A 22,608-nucleotide genomic window follows, 5' to 3' on the forward strand; every position below is an offset into this window, starting at 1 on the left:
AGCCACAAGTTTAGGAATTGGATAGGAAGTCAGTGTGCTGAATCATGTATTTCATCTACTCATAGTTCGCAGCAGCAGATGAGAAGTAAACAGAAAGACAAGTGTTTAAAATATATTCCAAACTTCCTCAGTTTTTCTGTACCTATACATGTCAAATGCATGTCCGAAGTCTATAAATGTAGGGGATGTAGGCCGAATATGGAAAGATTCCAGTTAGGAAGAATTAGAGCTTGACAATTTTTTTTTTAAATGAAAGGAAATATTCCTGATTGTTTATATTTTCAGGATATGTACGTTGAAAATCAATTTTAAGAAATATATGCTCTGGCTCTATCCCAAGCAGGGATAATCGCGCATTAAATCTGAAAAAAAAAAATAATAAACCAACTGCACTGCGGTTAATTAAATCTAATTTGACCCCCTGATGTATCACCACTTGCAAACTGTTCCTTCCAGATGCAGAAAGAGTAGGACAAGAAGCTATGGGTGGAAACTAATCAAGGAGAGAAGCAGGGTTGAAATCCTACCGGTTCGGACCGGTTCGGGTGAACCGCTAGGGGTTATGGGCATCAGTTTGCCGAACCAGTAGTAACTACCCTCTTCCGGACACTCAATATTCCACAGAATTCAAAGTTAAATTAAGAGAATGCTAACTTTTCTCCCTCCATTCACAATGGAACTGCTGCAGCCTGTCCCTTTAAGGTAGTCCCCAGGAGTGAAGCGGCTGGGAGGGAACCATAAAGGGAGCAGCAGCTCCGTTGTGAATGGAGGGAGAATAGTTAGCATTCTCTCTGCCACAGAATTCAATGTTAAATGCAGCAGAGAGAATGCTAACTTTTCTTCCTCCATTCAGAACAGAGCTGCTGTTCCCTTTATGGTTCCCTCCCAGCCCCCTCCCTCCTGGGGACTACCTTAGAGGGACAGGCTGCATCAGTTCCATTGTGAATGGAGGGAGAAAAGTTAGCATTCTTTCTGCCACAGAATTCAATGTATTTTTTTATTGAAAAAGTTTTACAAAGTTTCCCCCACTTTCCCCTCCCCAGCCCCTCCCCTCCCTTCACAAACCCCCCTCTTACCTCCCTCCCCCACTTCCCGGAACAAACACAAGGTATAGTTAAAAATAAAACAAACATATGCTAAAAAAAAAATTCCCTCCTAACTCAATTATACTCCTACAACTCTCATCAAATCCTAACCTCCCCCAAAGCAATCAGAAATAATACATCCTAATCATTCAAAGGCAGTCTGATAACTCTTAGTCTGATATCTGCTTAGTCTGATATCTGCTTTGAATATTGTTTGTTATATAGTCAATCCATTTTTTCCATTCACTTAAATATCTTTCTTGCATATTGTCTTTCAAAAAGGCTGAGATTTTTGCCATCTCAGCCAAATTGGTAACTTTCAATATCCATTCTTCTATTGTAGGTACTTCTTTTTTTTTCCCAATACTGTCCTATCAGTAATCTTGCTGCTGTTATTAGATTTAAAATCAGTTTAGTCTCAATTACTGTAGAGTCCGTAATAATTCCCAGCAGAAAAAATTGTGGCAGGAACTCACAGAATTCAATGTTAAATGCAGCAGGGAGAATGCTAACTTTTCTCCCTCCATTCACAATGGAGCTGCTGCAGCCTGTCCCTTTAAGATAGTCCCAGCAGGGAGGGGGATGGTGGGGGAGCAGCTGGAATGGAGCCATTTTTGTGAAAGGCAGAAAAATGGGGAAGGGGATTTTCCTGCCTGTCATCCATTCCTCAATCTCAGCACAGATTGAGGGAAGGATGGTAGGCAGGAATATTCCCAGTTGTGGGGGTTCAAATAATTTAACAACCGGTTCTCTGCCCTAATGATTTCTTCAAACAACTAGTTCACCAAACTGCTCAGAAAGTTAACAACCGGTTCTCCCGAAGTGGTGCGAACTGGCTGAATCCCACCACAGAATATCCCCTCCCCATTTTCCTGCCATTTGAGAAAAGGAGTGGCTGGGAGGGGAGGGGCCGGTGAGGAGCCCCTCGATGTGAGTGATGTCGAGTTGGTCACGCCCTCCCAGTCACACATGACATCCCGCAACAAGCCACGCCCACAGAACCTGTAGGGGAATTTTTTTAATTTCACCCCTGGAGAGAAGCAACTTAGAACTAAGGAGAAATTTCCTGAAAGTGAGGACAATTAATCAGTGGAGCAACTTGCCTTCAGAAGTTGTAAATGCTCCAACACTGGAAATTTTTAAGAAGAGGTTGGATAACTATTTTTCTGAAATAGGGTTTCCTGCCTAAGCAGGGGGTTGGGCTAGAAGACCTCCAAGGTCCCTTCCAACTATTCTATTCTATTCTATTCTATTCTATTCTATTCTATTCTATTCTATATGGGAAGAGAAGATCAGTGACTTTAGATCGGGGTCTCCAACCTTGGTCCCTTTAAGACTTGTGGACCAACTCCCAGAGTTCCTCAGCGGTTCTCAACCTGTGGGTCGCAACCGCATTGGGGGTCGAATGACGATTTGCCAGGGGTCGCCTAAAACCATCAGAAATATGGGAAGTATACTTGCGAGTTGAAGAATCGTGAATTCGGCTTCAGGCACGATGAATTAAAAAAGAGAGAAATCTTTGCTCTGATGTCTCCCTCTCAAGCCAGCTGCAATCACTCCCAATCGCTAGCCTAATCTGGCTTCAGGCGCGATAAACTTAATAGGGGAGGAATCTCCGCTTTAATGCCTCCGTCCTCAAGGCAATCAGAAGCAGTTCAGATCGCTAGCCAATACGGTTTTAGGCGCGATAAATTCAAAAAAACAGTTTGCCGCTTTTTCCCCCTTCTGTGGCTGCTGAGGCGCGCTGAGATCGCTGCCTTAAAAACAAATAATTTTACGGTTGGGATCGCCACATCGTGGGGAATTGTATTAAAGGGGTCGCAGCACTATAAAGGTTGAGAACCACTGTCTTAAAGGGATCAAGGTTGGAGACCCCTGCTTTAGATGGCATTCCAATGCATAAAAGCTGAGTAGATGGGAAATCTCGACGCCATCTCCAACATCTGGAGCGCTACAGGTTTTCTAGCCCTCTCTTAAACACATCGGATGCCAGGGGGCACTCTATCGGCTCATTCTTAAGCCTATCCCCCAACGTTTTTCTTCCAATCTGGAAGTAATCATTTCCCAGGAGAGTTGGCTCCAAAAGTATTAAGACCTCTGCAGAAATCCCACATTTGCTAAAAAGAACAATTAAACCTAACATGTACATATTTTTCGAAGATTCTCTAAGTCAAGGTGCCCATGGAGTGCTTAGATCTGGCCCATGGGTTGCCCTGGAAACAGTGAAGGCCCCACCCGCAGTGCACTGCCAGTGAAAACGGAGCTTGGGGGGACCACATGCAGCCCTCATGGCAGTGTATGTAAAAAAAATTTCTACCGGTTCTGTGGGCGTGGCTTGGTGGGAGGGGGTATTGTGACTGGGTGGGCGTGGCCAACTTTTTTTTTTTTACTTTTGAAAGTATTTTTTTCTACAACCTCTTCAGCTGAGAGAGAAAAAATGCTTTTAAAAGGCTCTGACGATTCCAGCTGAGCTGTGCGATCATCAGAGGCTTTTTTTTTACTTTTAAAAGCATTTTTTCAGCCGAAGAAAAAATGCTTTTAAAAGTTAAAAAAAACCCTCTGATGATTGCACGGCTCAGCTGGGCATGCGGGGGGGGCAGGGATTTTTGCTACCAGTTTTCCGAACCACCTGTCGCCATCGCTACCGGATCGAGTGATCCGATCCGAACCAGGAGCATCACCCCTGTTCTGAACTCATAAATTGTTCATTTGTTTGTTAAATTTCACCATCACATCTTCTCTACCTATTTCCAAAATGACTCTGGGAAGCTTACAAGAAAATCACAAATATAAAAACATTAAAATGAACAGGTTTAGGTAAAAAGTTAGAAAATCAAGAAGGGTCCAATAATGCGACCTTTTCCCTATTAGTCCATGAGCACACTTCCAGCACAGAAGTCAGGACCCCAAGCCAACAAGACAGAGAGTCAGGTTTTAATACCCTTCTGGAAGGCTTGTTTTTTAAAAAAAAATATTTATTTCTAATCTGACCACAAAGTAACGCTGGGCGTTAAAATGCTGTGGGAAGAACTCAACTCTGGCAACAGGATGTTCCAAACAGCAGGAGCCACAGCAGAAATGGGTCTTCTCTTAGACCCCACCAGCTAAAACTCCTTGACCAATGGGGTCTTGCATGCTCCATCGTAGGAAGTTAGCACCCACCCCTCTCTTGGAAAATGAGATATTTTAGGAAATATTAAAAGGGCAGAATATTTCCCCTAAAAGGGAGGCAAAAACTCAGCCCCCCCATACACACACACCTTTGTCAATGGGCCATTAAGGTCTGGGCCAGTCCATTCTACATAACAAAGATCTACCTCCTTCAGGCAGAGCCATAGTAAGAATTGCCCAATGCCCTTTCATTACATCATCAGCCAGCAAGGCTCAACCAAGCTTGGGACTCAAAAACACAACCTAAAAAGTTACCCTTGCATGGCCCCATGGGAGTCTGACAACCAATCAAAACACAAGCTCAAATTCAAAAGGTATAAAACCCAGGTACTCTCATCATCTCTTCCCTTTTTTTCTTCACACAAGATCTTCAAGGCATGGGATCCTGTCCACCATTAAAACCCATCTTTCCAAGCAGCCACCATGTTTCCAGTCAGAGGTGGGTTTCAGCAGCGGTGTTGTGACCCAGGCCCAAATAGGTAGTAATAAACTTAGTCCGTGGAAAAACAAACTTTATTCGAACAGCTGGGAATTACTTCATAACATAACATAACATAACATAACATAACATAACATAACATAACATAACATAACATAACATAACATAACATAACATAACATAACATAACATAACATAACATAACATAACATAACATAACATAACATAACATAACATAACAACAGAGTTGCAAGGGACCTTGGAGGCCTTCTAGTCCAACCCCCTGCCCAGGCAGGAAACCCTACACCACTTCAGACAAATGGTTATCCAACATTTTCTTAAAAATTTCCAGTGTTGGAGCATTCACAACTTCTGCAGGCAAGTCGTTCCACTTATTAATTGTTCTAACTGTCAGGAAATGTCTCCTTAGTTCTAAGTTGCTTCTTTCTTTGATCAGTTTCCACCCATTGCTTCTTGTTCTACCCTCAGGTGCTTTGGAGAACAGCCAGAGAACTTCATTCCCAGCGTTGTTCAGCTCAAAGTAAAACAAATGCCTCCCAAACACAAATTCCTCAGTTATTTCACAAACTTTAGTCCAATTAGGCAAACTGTCAAAGGCCCTTCACAATAAATGCCAGAAGCCATAAAAACAAAGAAATATGTGAAGCAGAACACAAAGCAGAAGACACAGCTACAACGTTGTTTTCCGGCAAAGCTGAAATGCCAGTGCTGGTCAGTTTTAAGCCTTATGGGAGGGGCCAATCATCTCTTGGCCTTACTCCCTAGTTGTCCTCTCTGCTTGAGCTGCTCTTGCCTTCTGGCAGCTCTTCTCATGCGTGCATAAGGAACAGGCTCCTCCTGTTCCTCTGCCTCACCACTATCAGGCTTTGGAGGCTCTGGAGTCTGCACCTCACTTCCTGATGGCCCTGGCCTCAACCTCAGCCTCATCACTGTCTGACTCTGTTGCCAGCTCCGTAGGCTGCTGACGGACCACAACAAGTGGTGGGTTGCCCCCGGTTCGGACCAGTTCTATAAAACTGGTACTAAAACCAGCGGGAGGCTCCGCCCACTGACCTGAATGTCATCACAAGCGATCTGCGCATGTGCAGGCACATGCAAATGCCTCATTTAGCCATAGAAATTTTGGCTCAATTGTGGTCATAGGTCAAGGATCACCTGTATTCTGCACTAGCTGAAATTTCATACGGGCACAATGCGAACCGGTAGTAAAGATAAGTAGAACCCACCCCTGGGTTTCAGCAGGTTCTGACCAGTTCTGGAGAATAGGTAGCGGAAATTTTGAGTAGTTTGGAGAACTGGCAAATACCACCTCTAACTGGCCCTGCCCCCGCCCCCATCTATTCTCTGCCTCCCGAGTCCCAGCTGATCAGGAGGAAATGGGGATTTTGCAGTAACCTTCCCCTGGAGTGAGGAAGATGGAGATTTTACAGTATCCTTCCCCTGCCATGCCCACCAAGCAATGCCACACCCACCAAGCCCCACCCACAGAACCAGTAGTTTCATATTTTGAAACCCACCATTGTTTCCAGTGTCTTTCTCCCCACTTGGAACTGAACCCAGAAGGAGAATTCTTCCAACACCTTCTTAAGATGGAAATATTTGCTGGTTATGCTCAAGTAACTGACTGAAACACAATGTGGTTTGCTTGATTTCAATTTAGCATGTCATGAGAACAGAGCTGGTGTGGTATGAAACCAGCCTTTTAGTCAGTAAACCATATTTAAAGCAAATGTGGGTTTTGTGCATCTAGTCATTTAGAGAAGTTTTCTATTCTTACATTTAAAAAAAAAAAGTCCACAAAGTAAAATATATAGAAGAGATTTCCCCAGAACTGGGTAATGTGGATTTAAAATGTATTGAATGATATATTGCTTGATAAGCACGAAAAATTCCAAATTGCAAAGATTCATGCAACATGGTTATTTAAATCCTGTACGAGTCTGTAGCGATTCTCGGTTATCCAAGTCATGGTTGTCCCAAAGGTGCTTTTTCAGGAGGCAACTGGACTTTCTTGTTTTTTCTTTGAAGATGTTTCGCTTCTCATCCAAGAAGCTTCTTCAGCTCTTATAGGACGGTGGGGAATGGAAGGACTTATATTCCTTGCAGACAGCTGGTCATTTGCATCCTTTTAGAGGTTTATCTGTGTCCTCAGGGTCACCTGAGCTAACAGTTCCTGTAGTCTGCAATTTTTCTGAAAATCTGTTCATACTCCCACATATTCTAGTATACTTGTGCAAGTACACATTATTTAAGTCCTGCACATTCCAGTATACGTGTACAACAAAAATTGTTGATTCTCAAACACCTCCCTGGTTATTTATTAAATTATTTAAATCACACATTATGCAATTCACTCAATTTTCTGGTTGCACAGAACTCGCAGCGCAGTAAAACTGTTGCCCTTGGCATAATTTGCACAGCTGGCTAGCTTGTAATATGGCTAGTGACTTGGCAGTTCACGGTGCCAACTACAAAACAACAACAGCAACTGCTGACAGCCAACATAACGCAATAATCCTTTGTCAAATACATCCCTTTTAAGTGAAGATTCCTAGCTTTTTAAAACCGAGTTGCTCAATTATTTTGCACAGACTTCTATCAACGGCTCAGTTGAGGATTTGGTAAAATAAAAAATATATATATTAGGTCTTTGGCTATTTTTTTTTTTTTTTTTTTATTCAAAAAGTTTTACAAAAAAATTTTTTCCCCCTTTCCCACCAACCCCTCTCCCTTCACAAACCCCCTCCCCCCTCCCCCCTGGCTTCCCGGAAGAAACACAAGGTATAGTTAAAAATAAAACAAACATATGCTAAAAAATTTTTTTTCCCAAAACTATTATACCAATTCTCCCTCTCTAACTCTGACTTCCTCCTTACATAACCAAATCCTTCAAAAAATTAACAATAAACAGTAATAAAATATATAAATCAGTAAAACAAATTATTCCTAAAATATTTAAAACCAGCTAAAGCATAAAAATCCAATCCAGTTCAGAGAATATCTCCCTTATAGCTTCTATAACCATATAACCATATAATTTCCCCCCAAGTCCTTCTTACATAAGATCTTTCAAGAATATTCTATTTAAAATTCAATACAACAGATTATAAAATTTATAAAATTTCAATAGAGAAAATTACAATATTATTTAATTAATTACAATATCTATTCAACTTTAGTCCTTCCTCATCAAAGTCCAGTATATCCAAATATTTAGTCTTTATAATCACAAATTGCCTTCGGGACACTAATATTTTGTCTATTAATATTTTAAAAAAACCTTGTTTCAAAAATAATACTTTTGTCTCTTGCCATTTTTTTTGGTGCATTAATCTCTGTCTTTCCTTCGTTGCTCCTTTTAAAAAGTCAATCACAATATTTCCTAGTAATTCCTTATGTCCAGAAATCCAAAAATTACTGCCGTATATTCCATCAGTCCAAAAAGAGAACTCTTGGGAAACATTAAGCTTGTGAGTCTTTTCCATTTGAGGAACAATCTCCTGTAGCACAAATTCAGGCAACTCATCCAAACTGTTTAAAGAAAACTTCTTTAGATCACCTTGTTTCTTCACGATCAAATCTTCATATTTATCCACTTTTATTTGTATATCCTCCATTCCATTTTCCGAATAATTGCACTGGTTAATTTGCTCCAAACTCTCATCCAAAACGTCCCCATTTTTTATCAATTTGTATTTTTGAATAATTAAATACATTCTTTCTGTGTAGTCCTGTATAACGTCCCGAACCCATTCTTCTGAAAGAACCTCCATAACAAAATTCCTGCTGAGAATCCCCTTGTAACGTACTTAAACAGCGTAATATAATCCAACAGTCCACAGTCAAACACAATAAGATAAAATCTCCATTCAGTTTCGATTCAACAGCAAAGCTCCCTTTGATGTATCGCTCTGCTTTCAGTTTCTCTAAAACGAAACTGAAGGGGGGGAGGAAGTCAGAAAATCAAAAATACTTGCAAACCAATAATTGTTCCTCACACTCTTCCGCCTGCTTTTCGTATCCACAAAAAGAAATCAATTGTTAGCAGAAGTGGACACCCTCCTCTTTTCCTGCTTTTTCAGGAGCGCAGAGAATACTGGAGGTGGGGGAGGGGTAAATAAGGGGATTCGACCGTTCAGGGCTTTGTATTACAAAAACAAAGCCCCTAGGAGAATCTACCCAAATCCTCCCCCTTGCTCTGTCTCTCTCTTTCAACCAGAGAGAGAAATGAAGCCGGGATCAGTTGTTAAATCCGGCTTCTACCATATTCAATGCGGAGTGCCATAAATTAGCACCCAACGAGGAGGGTGGCGCCACCCGGAAGCCAGGTCTTTGGCTATTTAAATGGTTAAAGGGCAGGTGCATAATCAACTTTAAACTTCTTTTATCTATTGAAATTCTTAAAGCGCACATTGACTGGAGAGAAATTAAAAGGCTATATAAATGTGTTGATAGCTATGCTCTCTCTCTCTCTCTCTCTCTGTCTCGTTCTTTTTTGTTCGATCATTTAAGAAATCGATCCATTATTAATTGATAAAGAAAGGGGAGAGGCTGTCTCAGACCAAGACTGTTATAGGTTTCATCACGGCGAGGAAACCATAGAGGCACTATGACTTAAAAAGTACGGAAAGCAGAATAAAGTCTACTCCAGCTGTAGCAATCACAGCTGGTAGGTGAGTGAGTCATTGAACCTGCAGGATGGAAAAAGGAGGCGTTTGAACGATTTGGCACGTTGTAAGGGCTCTGCAGGTTAGAGGAAGAAAACCACAGAGACTAGGGGTGATACAATCCTGAGTTTTGAAAAGGCATGAAAACGTCAAGCATTTTCATTTTGAAGCTGAGCGGCCCTTAACAGTTTTGCTGTTAAGTCAAAGACATCTGACTGCAAGCTTTCAATTTCATCCATAAGTCATACTATCATGAATGTAGCGTTCTGTGTAGATCCGATAAATCTTTAAATTTGATGACGCAGGTTCTGCCTCCCTGGCTGAAAGGATTATGGAGAGGATGTTACAGTATATGAAATATTTGAACATTTGGTTGGTTTAACCATGACTGAATCAGCCCAAATTGACTACATCTCTATAATACTTCAAGTCATAAACCATAGTTGGTGAGCAATAATGATTTGTGTTCATACGGTTCTCTATGCCAGTGGTCACCAACTGGTGGTCTGTGGACCACTGGTGGTCTGCAAGAAAATTTTGGTAGTCCGCAGAAAAATTATTTGTGTTTTTTATATTGCACTAAATTAGGGGTCCTCAAACTATGGTCCCCTGGGACGAATACGTGCAATGAATGTTTGTGTTGCTGCACAGAGTCTCCCACTTTGGGGTCTTTTTGTGCAGGTCGGAGGGGGGCAGAAATTCTGACTTGGGGGTCTGCTTCAGCCTCCAGGGATTTAGGTAAAGGCTGGAGAGAAGTGCCATTGGTGGCAAAGAACCGGAGGGCCTTGTTCCAGTGGGACTGCATCATGGTCTGGAACTGGCTGCCCAACTCACCCCGCTGAGCCTCCAGGCGCCGGTACCTGGCCTTGCACTCCCACAGGTCTTCCCTCTGCTTGGAAAGCCTATGCTCCTAGTCCTCAGTGAGGTGCTTCTGCTGAGCCTCCTTCTCAGTCAGATCCAATTTGAACAAAGCCAGCTGTTTTGCCAACTCTTTCTCATGGTGGCTGCTTAGCTCTAACAACTGCTTCCTAATGGGGCCCTAAGGAGCCCAGGCGGGCAGGTGAGAAGTGGCGAGTAGAGGCTGGCAAGGCACCCTTCGACGTGAGTGACATCAAGTTGGCCACGCCCACCCAGTCACATGACCACGTTGCCACACCCACCCAGCCGGTCATTAGGCAGATCATATTAGTGGTCCCTGAGGTCCAAAAGGTTGGGGACCCCTGCTCTAAGCTACAAAATTGCAAATCAGTGGTTGATATATGTTCCATGATATATGTTCTCAACCAGCAAATGCTTTGTCTTACACATTGGAGAAAAGGATCAGAACACTAAATACAAGTTTGATGGACATTACCTTGTAGATGACCCTCACCCCGTCAAAGACCTTGGAGTTTTCATATCAAACGATCTAAGTGCCAAAGCCCACTGCAACTACATCACCAAAAAGGCTTTAAGAGTTGTAAACTTAATCATGTGTAGCTTCTTCTCCAGAAAGATTACACTACTAACCAGACCATATAAAACATTTGCTAGACCAATTCTCGAATACAGCTCGCCTGTCTGGAACACACACCTCATTTCGGACATTAATACAATTGAACGTGTCCAGAAATATTTCACAAGAAGAGTTCTCCACTCCTCTGAATACAACAAAATACCTTATGCCACCAGACTAGAAATCCTGGGTTTAGAAAATTTAGAACTCCGCCACCTTCTGTATGACCTGAGTATAACTCAGAAAATCATCTGCTACAATGTCCTTCCTGTCGAAGACTACTTCAGCTTCAATCACAACAATACACGAGCACACAATAGATTTAAGCTTAATCTTGACTGCAGAAAATATGACTTCAGTAACAGAGTTGTTAATGCCTGGAATGCGCTACCTGTATGGCCTACTGCAACATTTACTCCCAGGATGCCATGCGCAAATCCTAGGAATTTGTCTGAGCTAAGCTTGGTTGAAGTTTGGCTGATGCAATGAAGGGGCTTATTCGACAATTCCTATTATGGCTGAGGGCTAATCCTACCTGCGTTCAGACCTTGCTGCAGGGAATTTTTGCGTATGAATAGAGCTATCTATCTCTTTATCCAGTGGTGGGATTCAGCCAGTTCGCACCTATTCGGGAGAACCGGCTGTTAACTTTCTAAGCGGTTCAGAGAGCCGTTGTTGGAAGAAATCTTATTTTGTTTTTTTCTACTTTACAGGGCTAATCCTGTAAGGAAGGCAGGAAGGAAACATTTTGCTGTTGTTTCTAGCCTAATCTTTATTGCCCTGCTTACAGAAACTGCCTTTCTGGTTATAATATAACAACAGAGTTGGAAGGGACCTTCTAGTTGGAAGGTCTTCTAGTCCAACCCCCTGCCCAGGCAGGAAACCCTACACCATCTCAGTCAGATGGTTATCCAACATTTTCTTAAAAATTTCCAGTGTTGGAGCATTCACAACTTCTGCAGGCAAGTCGTTCCACTTATTAATTGTTCTAACTGTCAGGAAATTTCTCCTTAGTTCTAAGTTGCTTCTTTCTTTGATCAGTTTCCACCCATTGCTTCTTGTTCTACCCTCAGGTGCTTTGGAGAACAGCCTGACTCCCTCTTCTTTGTGGCAACCCCTGAGATATCGGAAGACTGCTATCATGTCTCCCCTAGTCCTTCTTTTTTTAAAACTAGACATACCCAGTTCCTGCAACCGTTCTTCATATGTTTTAGCCTCCAGTCCCCTAATCATCTTTGTTGCTCTTTTCTGCACTCTTTCTAGAGTCTCAACATCTTTTTTATATCGTGGCAACCAAAACTGGATGCAATATTCCAAGTGTGGCCTTACCAAGGCATTATAAAGTGGCACTAACACTTCACGTGATCTTGATTCTATCCCTCTGTTTATGCAGAGGGATAGAATGGTTAACCCTTATTACATTGTAACAGCTAAGGTGAAGCGCCCATCAACATGAGTGATGTTGATTTGGCCATGCCCACACGGTCACATGACCACTGAGCCACGCCTACCCAGCTGGTCATTAGAGCAGAGAACTGGTTGTTAAATTATTTGAATCCCACCACTCTCTTTATCTCTTAAGTGCTGACATCTGCTGTGGGCTATTAAGGAAGGTGGGGGCTGCTTTCCAAGAGCCTGTTTCTCTGTTTCTCATCCAGAGAAATATAAAATTCTGCCTTTTTAATATTTCTCAAAATATTTCATTCTTGGTCATGGGATTGATCTAGAGGTATGGCAAAAATTATGGACACATAATTATAAAATGACAATGTCTACGGCAGGGGTAGTCAACCTTTTTATACCTACCGCCCACTTTTGTATCTCTGTGTTAGTAGTAAAATTTTCTAACCGCCCTCCGGTTCCACAGTAATGCGCCATGTATTGTCATCTGTGCATGCCTCTTGCGCATCGTGGATTGGGTTTGGAGGGGGCGCACCGGCAACCAGCTCTGCTTGTCTGTTACAGCTGGGTGGCGTGGGGGGAGATGTGCGAGCTATTCTGGGACGAGGCTCTTTTGTTTGCGGTCGCACTATAGCGCCATTTAGTTTCACTTACGTAACGTGAACTAAACTTATACGTGGGCGATACAAATAGGATATTCTCAGAAATCTAAATTGTCATGTGGAATTTTATGAAAACCTAATGAAAATGTTTTTAAATAATGCTATGAAATTTTTTTAAAAAGTCAATTAAATTTTAAAAAAGGAAAGTGTTTCAGTATCGGACAAAACTCCTACCACCCACCATGAAAGCTGGAACGCCCGCTAGTGGGCGGTAGGGACCAGGTTGACTACCACTGATCTACGGCATATAAAGAGAATTTGTATAAGATGTTTTATAGGTGGCATTTACTCCTGACAAGAATTGCCAGAATGTTGAAGGACAAATCCGAAAAATGTTGGAAATGTCATCGGACACCTGGGTCATATTACCGTATGTGGTGGACATGCGTGGAAGCTAAAAGATACTGGACTAAAATACACTCATGGTTGGAAAAAATGATTAAAAAACATAGATTTTAAGCCAAAAGTTTTCTTACTGGGGATGATACCAGAAATATATAGTAGAGAATTGAGATATCTGATGGTGAATATTATAACAGCAGCTAGGATTGTGTTTGCTAAAAATTGGAAAAATGAGAAAATAGCTTTGCAAAACGAAATTATTAGGAAAATAATGGAACGTGCAGAAATGAGTAAATTGACATTTGAAATTAGAGAGCAGGAAGAAAAGCAATATTATAAGATATGGGATTTATTTTATCAATGGCTAGAAGGAAAGTTATGTTAGTAAAGATTAGAGAAAGATTATTATTAACTGAAATATTAAACTGAATGGTTTTAGAACGATGGAATGAATGATGTTATCAGATAAAATATATATTTGTGGACATGTATATGGAATGAGAGAATGAAAGGTTATAGCCATTGGTTAATTAAAAGGTCAGATATAAGATGGAGGTAATGTAACATCAGATGAATTAAGGATATTTTTATGTTGAATTTGCACAAGAGATATGTAATCACCCCACCGACACATAGTAATTGGATTGAAAATGTTTTTATGTTTATGTGTTTTGTTTTTAAAAAAATAAAAAATCTTTTTTTAAAAATGTATATATATTTCATTCTTTTTTTAAAGTTTTTTTTTAAGTATAAACATTCCATCTTTCCTTAAACAGTGTGTCATCTGGGTACAAATATCTCTGCAATAACCATCAAAATTTACAACATCATTTACATTGATATTAATTCTCTAATCTTAGAATTATAGTTTATTAAACAGTTGAACCTTATGAACCTGTTGGTTTTTTCCTCTTAACACATCTTCTAATAAAGATGTAATAATTACATTAAACATAATAATCCTCATTATCATAATACTAATAATTATCATATTGTTTACTTTTCTCTTACCATATTTTCTAGTCTTCTTTAATCTCCTTCTTTTATTTCCAACTTCCATTTTTATTCTCTAACCATTGATAAAATATTTCCCATATCATATAATATTCAGTTTGTTCTTTCTCCTTAATTGCCAGTGTTAATCTATTCATTTCTGCACCTTCTAATATTTCCCTCATCACCTTCTTATCAATAGGGAATCTCTTCACTTTTCCAATGTTGTGCAAATACAATTCTAGCTGAGGTTAATACATGAATAATTAGATATATATTCTCTTTACTATGCGTTTCAGGTAAAATCCCCAACAGAAATATTTCTGGTTTTAAGTCAGAATATTTCATTCTTCTAGGAGAGGGGTAGGTGCTAACTTTCTACACCACCTTACAGTGAGAGTGAACTCACTAATCCCAGTCTCCTTTCCTTCTGAACAGAGACTTTAGTTTTATTTTATTTATTTATTATTTATTTATTTTCAAATACATATTAAATAATATATAAGCATGAATTGAATACATAAAGTGAATACAATTCAAGGGAACATTAGGACAGGGACGGTAGGCATGCTGGTGCTCTTATGCACGCCCCTTACAGACCTCTTAGAAATGGGGTGAGGTCAACAGTAGACAGTCTTAGGTTAAAGTTTTGGGGATTTTAGGATGAGACCAGTCTGGTAGTGCATTCCAGGCATTAACAACACTGTTACTGAAGTCATATTTTCTGCAATCGAGATTGGAGTGGTTCACTTTAAGTTTGAATCTATTGTATGCTCGTGCATTGTTGTGGTTGAAGCTGAAGTAGTCATTGACAGGAAGGACATTGTAGCAGATGATTTTATGAGCTATGCTCAGGTCATACCGAAGGCGGTGCAGTTCTAAATTTTCTAAACCCAGAATTTCAAGTCTGGTGGCATAAGGTATTTTGTTGCAAGCAGGGGAGTCGAGGACTCTTGTGAAATATTTCTGGACGTGCTTAATTGTATTAATGTCTGAAATGAGGTGTGTGTTCCAGACAGATGAGCTGTATTCGAGAATTGGTCTAGCAAATGTTTTTTATGCTCTAGTTAGTAGTGTAATCTTACAGGAGAAGAAGCTATGCAAGATTAGGTTTACAACTCTAAAAAGTTAACTCTTAGTTAACTCAGAATATAGGCACCCCTGTGGTAATAGAGGAAGGCCAGAGTCATGTTTGAGAAATGATGACACTGGCTCTCAGGTGACATGAAACCACAGGGTGGATGAGGAATAATGTTAAATTCTGCACGGCCATCAACTGGCTTAGAAAGTTGAGTCAAAACAAATTTATCCTGCATTGTGTGCACGTTGGCAATAAGTCCACTTCAAATAAAAGAGGGAATGCATTGGGGAATGTAGAACTAATATACCCTTTTTCACTATCCTAGCCAAAGATGAAGGCATAGAAGCCTCTAATAAAAAAAAAGTTCATATCAATCCACTGAATTTGGATAGATACAAGGTTGGCTGGTTGCTAAGGGAGCTGATAAGCACCTGTGGGTTGATACCATCTTTGGGAGACACTTCTATTAAATTTAGGGTAGCTGGTTTCTGAACAGAGATGCAAAGGAATATACTCCCAAACATTTTTAAAAGTACTTTCCCCTTGCTATGCAGTGAACCTTCTTACATCTCTATTACTCGCTTGCCAGTTGAGCCCAGGCAGTGGTATTTAATGCAGCTAGACTCAGAATAGAATAGAATAGAATAGAATAGAATAGAATAGAATAGAATAGAATAGAATAGAATAGAATAGAATAGAATAGAATAGAATTTTTTTAATTGGCCAAATGTGATTGGACACACAAGGAATTTGTCTCCGGTGCATATGCTCTCAGTGTACATAAAAGAAAAGATACATTCGTCAAGAATCATAAAGTACAACACTTAATGATAGTCACAGAGTACAAATAAGCAATTGGGAAACAATATCAATATCAGTATAAATTGTAAGGATACAAGCAACAAAGATACAGTCATGTAGTCATAAGTGGAAGGAGATGGGTAATGGGAACGATGAGAAGATTATTAGTAGTGCAGATTTAGTAAATAGTTTGGCAGTATTGAGAGAATTATTTGTTTAGCAGAGTGATGGCGTTTGGGAAAAAACTGTTCTTGTGTCTAGTTGTTCTGTTGTGCAGTGCTCTATAATGTCATTTTGAGGGTAGAAGTTGGAGCAGTTTATGTTCAGGATTTCAGGGGTCTGTAAATATTTTCACAGCCCTCTTTTTGACTTGTGCATTATACAGGTCCTCAGTGGAAGGCAGGTTAGTAGCCATTGTTTTTTCTGCAGTTCTAATGATTCTCTGAAGTCCGTGTCTGTCTTGTTAGGTTGCAGAACCAAACCAGACAGTTATGGAGATGCAGATGTCAGACTCAATAATTCCTCTGTAGAACTGGATCAGCAGCTCCTTGGGCAGTTTAAGCTTTCTGAGTCGGCGCAGAAAGAACATTCCTTGTTGTGCTTTTTTGATGACGTTTTTGATGCTAGCAGTCTTTGTCTGACGGTTGAAACTTTAGCAGAAGATATTCAGTATTTCTTGGAGGTCTGGAGACTAAAATATATGAAGAATGGTTGCAGGTTTTGGGTTTGGCTAGTCTAGAGAAAAGAAGAATTAGGGGTGACATGATAGCAATATTCCAGTATTTGAGAGGCTGCCACAGAGAGAAAGGGGTCAATTTATTTTCCAAAGCCCCTGAGGGTAGGACAAGAAACAATGGATGGAAACTAATCAAGGAGAGAAGCAACTTGGAATTAAGGAGAAACTTCCTAACAGTGTGGACAATTTACCAGTTTTTCTTCAGAAGTTGTGGGTGCTTCATTATTGGAGATTTTTAAGAAAAAAGATTGGACAATCATTTGTCTGAAATGGTGTAGGTCCGTGATGGCGAACCTATGGCACAGCCATATTGGAGGGCATGTAAGCTCAGCTCTGGCGCGCATGTGCATGCTGGCCAGCTGATTTTTGGGCCTTCTGGACCCACCTCTGTTTCCAACCTCTAGAGAGCCTGATGGGGGTGGGGAAGGCTCGTTTTTTGCTCTCCTCATGCTCTAGAGCCTTTCTAGGAGCCTGGGGAGGGTGAAAACGGCCTTCCCCCACCCCCATGGAGGCCCTCCAGAGGCCGAAAACAGCCCGTTTGCCAACTTCAAGTCCCACAGGCAGTTGGCAAACAGGCCATTTCCGGCCTCCAGAGGACCTCCGGGGTGTGTGGAAGGCCATTTTGGCCCCTTCCAGGCTCCTAGAAAGGCTCTGAAGCCTGGTGAGAGCAAGAAACGGGCCTACCAGGCCCACCGTGCCAAAAGCGTAAGGGGGGTGTCACGTGCGCATGCACAGGGTTGGTGGCGGGGGCGGAGCGAATAGAATTATGGGTGTGGACATGCGCACGACCCCCCCACGTCCCCCCGCTTTTGGCACGCAATGACAAAAAGGTTAGCCATCACTGATGTAAGGTCTCCTGCTTGAGCAAAGGGCTGGACTAGAAGACCTCCAAGTTCCCTTTCAGCTCTTTTCTGATTCTGATTCTTGCTCGAAAATGACTTGGGCTAGAATAAGAAAATAACCAAGTCCAAATTTATGTCTAGTAACTAAAACAGAGTTCATAGGGTTGCCCCCCTGGATTTAACTTTTTTCTATCTTTCCATTAGATATGACAATTTAAAAGCATAGTTTGGAGCGCTGACAAGGGTGGATATATGAAACTTTGAGGCTTCTAGATTCAAAACTCAAGAAATGCACGGAAACAAGGCAGCGGTTTCTTGAATGTGGCTGGGTTTATTTGAATGTTTAAGTTAATTTCTCAAGGATAGATCCATTTCAAGGACTTTGGGTGCAGCCAAAGTCCTTGAAATGGATCTATCCTTGAGAAATTAGCTTAAACATTCAAAGAAACCCACCCAGATAAAATTTAATCACCCCCTTTTTTTGTGTGTGTGTGGAGTAGTCTTAGTGCTCTTTTTTCCAAATATTCAGACTATTCTATGGGTAGTCCCTGACTTACAACAGTTTGTTTAGTGACCGTTCAAAGTTACAACATCACTGAAAAAAGTAATTTATGACCAATGGTGAAATCCCAATTTTTTTACTACCGGTTCTGTGTGTGTGGCTTAGTGGGCATGGCAGGGGAAGGATACTGCAAAATCTCCATCCCCTCCCCACTCCAGGGGAAGGACATTGCCAGCCAGAGGTTGATATTTTCTGGTTCTCCGAACTGCTCAAAATTTCTGCCACCGGTTCCCCAGAACCTGTCAGAACCTGTTGGATTTCACCCCCGCTTATGACCGTTTTTCACACTTATGACCATTGCAGCATCCCCATGGTCTTGTGATCAAAACTCAGCTGCTGGGCAACTCGTTCATATTTCTGACAAGCAAAGTCAATGGGGAAGCCAAATTCACTTAACAACTGGGTTACTAACTTAATAGCTGCAATGAGTCACTTAACTGTGGCAAGGAAGGTCCTAAAGTGGGGCAAAACTCGCGTAACAAATGTCTCACTTAACACCATAAATTTTGAGTTAAGTCATGGTCATAAGCTGAGAACTACCTGTATTCTACTTTCCAGCAAGAGTTACCCACTTTTCTGGAAAACTTTCCCATCATACCTTGCATAGCAGTTATAAAGGGAGGGATCAGGGGACTGGAGCTTAAAACATATACAGAACAGTTGCTAGAATTTGGTATGTTTAATTTAATGAAAAGAAGTACTAGGAGAGACATGATAGTAGTATTTCGATATCTCAGGGGTTGCCACAAAGAAGAGGCAGTCAAGCTATTCTCCAAAGTGGGATACAATCAAGATCAAGGGAGGTACTAATACCACTCTATAAAGCCTTAGGAAGGCCACACCTAGAGTCCTGCAGCCAGTTTTGGTCACCACACTATAAAAAAGATGTTGAGACTCTAGAAAAAGTGCAGAGAAGAGCAACCAGGATGATTAGGGGACCGGAGGCTAAAATATAGGATGAACGGTTGCAGGAATTGGGTGTGGCTAGTCTAGTGAAGAGAAGGACCAAGGGAGACATGATAGCGGTCTTCCAATATTTGAGGGGCTGCCACAGAGAGGAAGGGGTCAAGCAATTTTCCAAGGTACCCGAACGCCAGACAAGGAATAATGGATGGAAACTGATCAAGGAGAGATTCAACCTAGAAATAAGGAGAAATTTTCTGACAGTGAGAACAATCAACCAATGGAACAGAAGTTGCCTTCAGAAATTGTGGGAGCTTCATCACTGGAAGCTTTCAAGAAGAGACTGGAGTGCCATCTGTCAGAAATGTAGGGTGTAGGGTCTCCTTCTTTGGTGGGAGGGGGGCGGTTGGGGGTTGGACTAGATGACCTACCTACAAGGTCCCTTCCAACTCTGTTAATCCATATGTATACCTTCCTTCCAAGTATTCTATTCTATTCTATTCTATTCTATTCTATTCTATTCTATTCCTATTATTTCTAGTTGAGATGATAAAGTGATTACATTTCACCTCCCTTTTCCTAAACATTTATAGCAGGGCAGTCCAACCGTGGCAACTCTAAGACCAGGGAACTTCAACTCCCAGAATTCCCCAGCCAGCCATGTCCACAAGTCTTAAAGTTGCCAATTTTGGCAACCCCTGATTTACAGCCAATCCAGTGTAAGAGAAAAAAACCATGTTCGTCCTAAGATAGCCCAAAAAAAATCAGGAGTCTTGTAAGACCGTTTCCAGACAATGAATATTGTTTAAAGGCATAAAATAACAGTTGGGTTGGAAGAAGGAGAAGTAGCTCTGTATTTTGTACAATTCACATCATGCTGCTACCTCATATTTTTGCCACAACAACTTTGTCACGGGCCCAAAGTCACCAAGCTGGCTTTCACACCTGGTCACCTGCTTTTAGCAGCCTGAGGGAATCCGGCAAATATTAACAATAAGGAATCCAATGAAGTTTCTAAGAAAAACAGAGTGGGGGGCATCTTATTATGGCCAGAAAAACCCTAATATTTGCAGGTGTTCATGTATGGGTGTATAAACATATATGTTTGCATGTGCATACGAAAGGAAGTGGCCTCTCCCCACACAGGTCTGCTCAGTACGGATGGAATATTTTCAATCGCCAAAGAAGGTTGAATAAACTGGGAAAAGAAAACAGACAGCTGGGAATGGAGTCTGCTGAAGATGGGCATAGCTAGCAGGCAGGACTTTGAATAATATGCAACTTTCATTTTGGGAGTGAATAATTTTTTTCCTCTGGGGTATGCGTGCCTGTTTTTGTTTTTGCAGCATCCAAAAGTGAATATATTTCCTCTGAGTCGGATGGAAATTTCCCAAAGATTACAACTGCCGATAAGAGATGGGGCTTTTTAATATATATTGTATTTGTCTTCACAACAATCTGGTGTTTGTGTGTGTGAGAGAGGGAGAGAGGGAGAAAGGGAGAGAGAGAAAGGGGGAGAGAGAGGAGAGATGTGGAAGACAGAGAGTAGGGAGAGAGAGGAGGGAGGGAGGGAGATGAGAGAAAGAAAGAGAGAAAGGGGGAAAGAGATGTGATACAGGGAGGAGAGAGGAGAGAGAGACAGAGAGAGAGGAGAGGAGAGAGAGAGAAAGGGAGAGAGGAAAGAGACAGAATGGGAGAGAGGAAGAAAGGGAGAGAGAGAGGAGAGAGGAGAGGAGAGAGAGAGAGAGAGAGAGAAAGGGGACAGAGAGAGAGAGAAAGAAAAGCGAGAGAGAGACGGGGGAAAGAGGTGCTAGACAGGGAGGAGAGAGGAGAGAGAGAAAGGGAGAGAGAGAGAGAGAGACAGAGAGAGGAGAGAGAAAGGGAGAGAGAGAGAGAGAGAGAGAGAGAGGAGAGAAAGAGAAAGAAAGGAAGAGAGAGAGAAAGGGAGAGAGGAAAGGGAGAGAGAGGGAGAGAGAGGGAGAGAGAGGAGAAAGAGAGAGAGAGAGGAGAAAGAGAAAGGAGAAAGAGAGAGAGAGAGAGGAGAAAGAGAAAGGGAGAGAGGAGAGAGAGAGAGAGAAAGGGAGAAACAGAGAAAGGGAGAGAGGAGAGAGAGAGAGAGAGAGAGAGAGAGAGGAGAGAGGTGTGAGACAGGGAGGAGAGAGAGGAGAGAGGAGAGAGAGAGAGAGAGAAAGGGGAGAGAGAGAGAAAGGGAAGAGAGAGGAGAGAGTGGAGAGAGCGGGAGAGAGGAGAGAGAGGGAAAGGGGGAGAGGTGTGAAACAGGGAGGAAAGAGGAGAGAGGAGAGAGAGACAGAGAGAAAGGGGGAGAGAGAAAGGAGAGAGTGGAGAGTGGAGAGAGAGAGAGAGAAAGGGAGAGAGGAGAGAAAGAAAAGCGAGAGAGAGACGGGGGAAAGAGGTGCTAGACAGGGAGGAGAGAGGAGAGAGAGAAGGGAGAGAGAGAGAGAGACAGAGAGAGGAGAGAGAAAGGGAGAGAGAGAGAGGAGAGAGAGAGAAGAGAAAGAAAGGAAGAGAGAGAGAAAGGGAGAGAGGAAAGGGAGAGAGGAGAGGTGTGAGACAGGAGGAGAAAGAGACAGAGAAAGAGGAGAGAGAGAAAGGGAGAGAGAGAGAGAGAAAGAGAGAAAGAAAGGGAGAAAGAGAGAAAGGGAGAAACAGAGAAAGGGAGAGAGGAGAGAGAGAGAGAGAGAAGGGAGAGAGGAAAGGGGAGAGAGAGGAGAGAGGAGAGAGAGGAGAGAGGAGAGAGAGAGAGAGAGAAAGGGAGAGAGAGGAGAGAGAGGAGAGGAGAGAGAGAGAGAGAGAGAAAGGGGACAGAGAGGAGAGAGAAAGAAAAGCGAGAGAGACGGGGAAGAGGTGCTAGACAGGGAGGAGAGAGGAGAGAGAGAAAGGGAGAGAGAGAGGAGAGAGACAGAGAGAGAGAGAAAGGGAGAGAGAGAGGAGAGAGAGAGAGAGAGAAAGAAAGGAAGAGAGAGAAAGAAAGGGAGAGAGAAAGGAGAGAGAGAAAGGGAGAGAGGAGAGAGGTGTGAGACAGGGAGGAGAAAGAGACAGAGAGAGAGAGAGAGAAAGGGAGAGAGAGAGAGAGAAAGGGAGAGAGAGAAGGGAGAGAGGAGAGGAGAGAGAGAAAGGGAGAAACAGAGAAAGGGAGAGAGGAGAGAGAGAGAGAGAGAGAGAGGAGAGAGGAGAGAGGTGTGAAACAGGGAGGAAAGAGGAGAGAGGAGAGAGAGACAGAGAGAAAGGGGGAGAGAGAAAGGGGGAGAGAGAGAGAGAGAGAGGAGAGGAGAGAGAGGAGAGAGGAGAGATGTGGAAGACAGAGAGGAGAGAAAGAGAGAGGAGAGAGAGACAGAGAGAAAGGGGGAGAGAGAAAGGGGGAGAGAGAGAGGAGAGAAACAGAGTGG

At 42.0% G+C, this 22,608-nt stretch overlaps 1 protein-coding gene across 1 annotated transcript in view; it reads left to right on the forward strand.

The window, feature by feature from the left end:
* LOC131203330 (octapeptide-repeat protein T2-like) overlaps nucleotides 1–21,335 on the forward strand; it is a gene marked incomplete at both ends in the record, with an annotated part of 96,723 nt that extends 75,388 nt beyond the window's left edge. The window contains 2 exon segments of the mRNA XM_058193414.1: nucleotides 20,821–21,008; nucleotides 21,052–21,335. Of these exon segments, the coding sequence (XP_058049397.1) occupies nucleotides 20,821–21,008; nucleotides 21,052–21,335 (472 nt within the window).
* Nucleotides 21,336–22,608: the final 1,273 nt, after the last annotated feature.

The sequence above is a fragment of the Ahaetulla prasina genome, chromosome 8 (genome assembly GCF_028640845.1).
Source record: "Ahaetulla prasina isolate Xishuangbanna chromosome 8, ASM2864084v1, whole genome shotgun sequence".
Classification (NCBI taxonomy): domain Eukaryota; kingdom Metazoa; phylum Chordata; class Lepidosauria; order Squamata; family Colubridae; genus Ahaetulla; species Ahaetulla prasina.